The sequence below is a fragment of the Rhinopithecus bieti genome, unplaced genomic scaffold, assembly GCF_001698545.2.
Source record: "Rhinopithecus bieti isolate Rb0 unplaced genomic scaffold, ASM169854v2 scaffold_574, whole genome shotgun sequence".
Classification (NCBI taxonomy): domain Eukaryota; kingdom Metazoa; phylum Chordata; class Mammalia; order Primates; family Cercopithecidae; genus Rhinopithecus; species Rhinopithecus bieti.
In genome coordinates this window covers 4,942,472-4,948,083 of record NW_016803605.1, presented here as the reverse complement: position 1 = coordinate 4,948,083, position 5,612 = coordinate 4,942,472, and the positions used below count along the sequence as shown (strand labels likewise).

Below are 5,612 nucleotides of genomic sequence, written 5' to 3'. Positions count from 1 at the left end.
TTTTTTTTTTTTTTTTTTTTTGTTTGTGTTTGAGACGGAGTCTCGCTCTGTCACCCAGGCTGGAGTGCAGTGGCGCGATCTTGGCTCACTGCAACCTCCACCTCTCGGATTCAAGCAATTCTCCTGCCTCAGCCTCCCGAGTAGCTGGGACTACAGGCATGGGCCACCACGCCCGGTTAATTTTTTTGTATTTTTAGTAGAGATGGGGGTTTCACCATATTGGCCAGGCTGGTCTCGAACTGCTGATCTTGTGATCCACCCACCTCGACCTCCCAAAGTGCTGGGATTACAGGCGTGAGCCACTGCACCCAGTCAAGTTTTTAATTTTTAAAGAATTTTTTGTAGAGATGGGGTCTCACTATGTTGCCCAGGCCAGTCTTCAGCTCCTGGCCTCAAGTGATCTTCTTGATCCCTTTGCCTCAGCCGCTCAAAGGGCTGGGATTACAAGCGCAGGCAACTGCACCTGGCCTTCATGTAAAAGTTTGAACACCTGCTCTCAATTCTTTTGGATATGTGCCTAGGAGTGGAATTGCTGGGTCATATGGTACCGTGTGGTACTGACTAAGGTCTGGACTAACTAATGTCTGCCTCCCACACTAAACTGTAAGCTGCATGTGGACAGGGATCATGTCTGTATTTTGCTCGCTATTTTATCCTCTGGGCCGGCTACATGGTCAACAACCATTGGTATGAATAAATAAATGGCAGGTACCTAATAACCACCACTGAGGTGGGAGAATGCTGGGAGTCTGGGGTTCCAGCCCCTCAGCTGTGTGTCTTCAGGCCAGTAGCTTGACTCTCTGAGCCTCTCGTTTTCTCTCTCTCTCTTTTTTTTTTTTTTTTTGAGACAGGTCTGGCTCTGTTACCCAGGCTGGAGTGCAGTGGTGCAATCACGGCTCACTGCAGCCTTGAACTCCTAGGCTCAAGTGATCCTCCTGCCTAAGCCTCTCAGGCAGCTGGTACTACAGGTGTGCACCACCACGCATGGGCTAATTAAAAAAAAAATGTTTGTAGAGAACTGGGGTCTTGCTATGTTGCCCAGGCTGGCCATTTTCTTAAGTATAAAGGGGAAAACAAGGCAACCCTGCCTGCCTTGAGCCAACCCCCAGACTTACCCTCCACTACCACCTCTGCACCCAGCTTCCTGCTCACCTCAGGCTCCTCCTCCCCATTCTGGCTGTGCTCCCCCTGCAGCCTCTCTCGCAACTTCCCCAGCTCTGCTCGCAGACTGCCCATCTCTTGCTCCTTGGTCTGCAGGTCTGCCTCCAGCTCCACCTTCTGTTCGATCAGGGCTTTCCCCTGGGCCTCCACCACCGTGACCCGGTGCCGAAGGTCATGGTTGATCTTCATCAGCCGTGTCTGCTGCTGCTGTAACTGTACAAAAAGGGAGACCATTGTGCAGGGCTGCCACCTGCAGCAGCTCAGGTTGTGCACTGCACAATGGCAAACCATCCTTAGGTGTGCCATTTATATTGCAGACATCTTTGTTTGAAAGTTGTTCATATTCTTATAACTGATGATGCTAGAGATGGGCAATTTGTGTATTTACTATGATAATTTTATGGCAAATGGAAGTGTGTCTTGCTAGAATTAATACATTATGAACATTTCCCAACAGATGGAAGTAACATGCCTTCAGAAAGGGGCATTTTTTTCTGATTTACACAAAAACACTGTATGGGTTCCTGGAACACGCTGGACCCTGCTAAGTCTGCTCACAGACAGGCATGAAGTTGGGGAGCTGGAGGAGGCCTTGGGGTCAGAGCTAAGGCTGCCAAGGCCTCGGGACCTTCCCAGGAGGCGGGAGGAGCCTGCTCACTGGGCAGTGCCACGTTCCCTCCTGCTCTGCCAGTGAAGTCTTGCTGTTTCCAGGCTGGGCCCGCCAAGCCATGAGCAGGATCCACACCCCACGGAGCCCTAAGAATGAGAGCAAGGGAGAGAAGGGACCTGCTGAGTGGAGGGTCTGGTCTCTGGCTGGCACCTACTGGCTGGGAGGGCGGACACAGGTCAGGGGTGTGTCACTCACAGCCTCGACGTCCTCATTTTTCAGGCCCAGCTCCCTGTCCTTGGCACGGATCTCGTCGCGTTGTTTGTCCACCACCTCCTTCAGCTTCTTCATCACCTGCCGCTCCCGCTCTGACATGCCTGGGTGGGCAAGTGAGACCGGCAGGTGAGCCCACCTTACTCCTCTGTGGAAATCATCCACCGCTTCTGCTGAGGATGAAACTGAGATCTCAGTGGCCCCCAGCCTCATCCTCTACGCCCTCCACTCACTCCCTTCGCCCTCCCCAGTGCCTGCTTGATATTCCTTGATTCCCTCTGAGCTCATTCCCACCTTGAGGCCTCTTCCTTACCCATTAGTCCCTTCCTTCTCACCTCCCCATGGCTGGTGTACCTCATTTTTCAGGCCTCAGCCCAAACGTCACCTCTTCACAGATGCCTCCCGTCCTCTGACCACCCAGTGACAGCCCCCACCTCCCACCCACCCGACTCGTTCGTTTCCCTCCATCCCTTACCCACCATGTATTACCTTTATGGCACTTTTTTACAAGTCCTATGTGTGTCTTACATTCTTTTTTTTTTTTTTTTTTGAGACGGAGTCTCGCTCTGTCGCTCAGGCTGGAGCGCAGTGGCTGGATCTCAGCTCACTGCAAGCTCCGCCTCCCGGGTTTACGCCATTCTCCTGCCTCAGCCTCCCAAGTAGCTGGGACTACAGGCGCCGCCACCTCGCCCGGCTAGTTTTTTGTACTTTTAGTAGAGACGGGGTTTCACCGTGTTAGCCAGGATGGTCTCGATCTCCTGACCTCGTGATCCGCCCGTCTCGGCCTCCCAAAGTGCCAGGATTACAGGCTTGAGCCACCGCGCCCGGCCACATTCTTTTTTTTTGAGACAGATTCTCACTTTGTTGCCCAGGCTGGAGCGTAGTGGTGCAGTCTTGGCTTTCTGCAACCTCTGCCTCCTAGGCTCAAGTGATCTTCCCACCTCAGCTTCCCAAGTAGCTTGAGACAACAGAAATGTGCTACCTCGCCTGGCTAATTTTTGTATTTTTAGTAGAGACGGGGTTTCACTATGTTGACCAGGCTAGTCTCAAACTCCTGACTTCAAGTGATCCACCCACCTCGGCCTCCTAAAGTGCTGGGATTACAGGGGTGAGCCACCGCGCCTGGCCTCTTACATTCTTTTATCTGACGAAAGATGACACAGTACAGTGATTCACAGGGTGAGCTCGAGCTCAGACACAGGCTCTCCTGTTTATCAGCGGTTTGGTTTGGAGCTAGTGTCTTTGTGCCTCAGTTTCCATCTCTATAAAGTAGTGATAACAGTCCCCACAACTCATAGGGCTGTTGTGAGGATTGATTATGTCAACCTAAATAATAAACAGAGAAAGTTCTCTAAAATAAGAGATGGGCCAGGCAGGGTGGCTCATGCCTGTAATCCCAGCACTTTGGGAGGCTAAGGCGGGTGGATCACCTGAGGTCAGGAGCTTGAGACCAGCCTGGCAGACACGGTGAAACCCCGTCTCTACTAAAAATACAAAAAAAATTAGCCAGGTGTGGTGGTGCATGCCTGTAATCCCAGCTACTCGGGAGGCTGAGGCAGGAGAATTGCTTGAACCTGGGAGGTGGAGGCTGCAGTGAGCCGAGATCGTGCCATTGGACTCCAGCCTGGGTGACAAGAGCAAGACTCTGTCTCAAAAATAAAAAGTAAATAAAATTTAAAAATAAAATAAAATAAAAGATGGCCATACATGTTGGCTCACGCCTGTAATCCCAGTGCTTTGGGAGGCTGAGGCAGGAGGATCACTGAGGCCAGGAGTCTGAGAGCAGCTTGGGCAATATAACGAGACCCTGTTTCTACAAAAATATATATATTTTTAAACTAGCCAAGCGTGGTGGTGTCCACTTGTAGTCTCAGCTATTTAGGAGGCTGATGAGGGAGGATCACTTGAAACCAGGAGTTTGAGGATGCAGTGGGCTCTGACTGTACCACTGTACTCCAGGCCTGGGTGACAGAACAAGACCTTGTCTCAAAAACAAAACAAAACAAAAACAAAAACAAACCAGAAAACAAAACAAAAACTGTAATCCCAGCACTTTGGGTGGCCCAGGCAGGCAGATCACCTAGGTCGGGAGTTCTAGACCAGCCTGACCAACATGGAGAAACCCTGTCTTTACTAAAAATACAAAATTAGCCAGGCGTGGTGGCACATGCCTGTAATCTCAGCTACTCGGGAGGCTGAGGCAGGAGAATCGCTTGAACCCGGGAGGTGGAGGTTGCGGTGAGCGGAGATCGCACCAGTGCACTCCAGCCTGGGCAACAAGAGTGAAACTCCATCTCAAAAAAAAAAAAAAGGAAAAGCTATTTATTTTGGGAGTAGAGTGTTGCAATGGGAATCTGCCTGCCATAGTAAACTATGTGTATTCAGGGAGGTAAAGGAAGACAAAGATTTTCAAAGGAAAAAATAAGGAGGGTTACATAATTGTTTTAAAAATTAATAATTATCCTTGGCTACAAAGATAGATCAGTAACAAGGGTGACTGTAGTCTGAGGCTGGACCGGCTACTGCCAGGCAGACGTCCTGGCAGAAGTCTTTTTGTGTAAGGCTACAAAGGCCTTTGTGCAAAGCTGTCGTTTTTCCACAGTCTTTTTTGTTATCAGGCATGCAAGCGTGAAAACCCTCTCTTCATGGCCTTCCCGGGCTCCATTCGTCAGGGTTTTGGGTAACATTGGTGACCCCATTTTGATTCAGACAACTTTCACAGTTAATATACACAGAGCCCCGAAGATGGTGTCTGGCACACTGCAGGCGGGCGAGGTCCACCCTCATCCCTACCCCCAACTAGACTGTCAGCCACAGGAGGGCAAGGCCCTGTCTGCCCTAGTCACTGTTACATTCCCTGGGCCCCACATGGTGCCTAGCACACCGCAGGTGCCTGTTAAGTTATTGTTGAATTAATGACCTGTGAGGATGGGTGCTGTGTCAGTATCCTGCACCTGCTGTAACAAATGACCAATAATTTTGGTATCTCAACACATCAGAAATTTATTTTCTCATAGCTCTAGAAGCCAGAAGGTCCAAATGAGCCTGAAATCAAGGTGTCATCAGGGCCATGCTTCCTCTGGAGCCTCTAAGGGAGATTTTTTTTTTCTTTTTTGAGACAGAGTCTTGCTGTGTCACCCAGGCTGGAGTGCAGTGGCATGATCTTGGCTCACTGCAGCCTCTGCCTCTTGGGTTCCAGTGATTCTCCTGCCTCAGCCTCCCAAGTAGCTGGGATTACAGGCACGTGCCATCATGACTGGCTAATTTTTTCTTTTCTTTTTTTTTTTTTGAGACGGAGTCTCACTCTGTGGCTCAGGCTAGAGTGCAGTGGCATAATCTTGACTCACTACAAGCTCCGCCTCCCAGGTTCACGCCATTCTCCTGCCTCAGCCTCCTGAGTAGTTGGGACTACAGGGGCCTACCACCACGCCTGGCTAATTTTTTGTATTTTCAGTAGAGACAGGGTTTCACCAAGTTAGCCAGGATGGTCTCGATCTCCTGACCTCGTGATCCGCCTGCCTTAGCCTCCCAAAGTGCTGGGGTTTACAGGCGTGAGTCACTGTGCCCAGCC

General features: G+C 50.5%; 1 protein-coding gene across 5 annotated transcripts in view; it reads right to left on the bottom strand.

Annotated features, from left to right (window-relative positions):
- RILPL1 (Rab interacting lysosomal protein like 1) overlaps positions 1–5,612 on the bottom strand; it is a 65,358-nt gene that overhangs the window by 27,973 nt on the left and 31,773 nt on the right. For all 5 annotated transcript variants that reach the window (XM_017889859.1, XM_017889869.1, XM_017889850.1 and 2 more), the window contains exons 3-4: positions 2,027–2,145; positions 1,153–1,374 (exon numbers count right to left, since the gene is read on the bottom strand). In XM_017889859.1, coding sequence (XP_017745348.1) covers positions 1,153–1,374; positions 2,027–2,145 — 341 coding nt within the window. The remainder of the gene's footprint in view (positions 1–1,152; positions 1,375–2,026; positions 2,146–5,612) is intronic.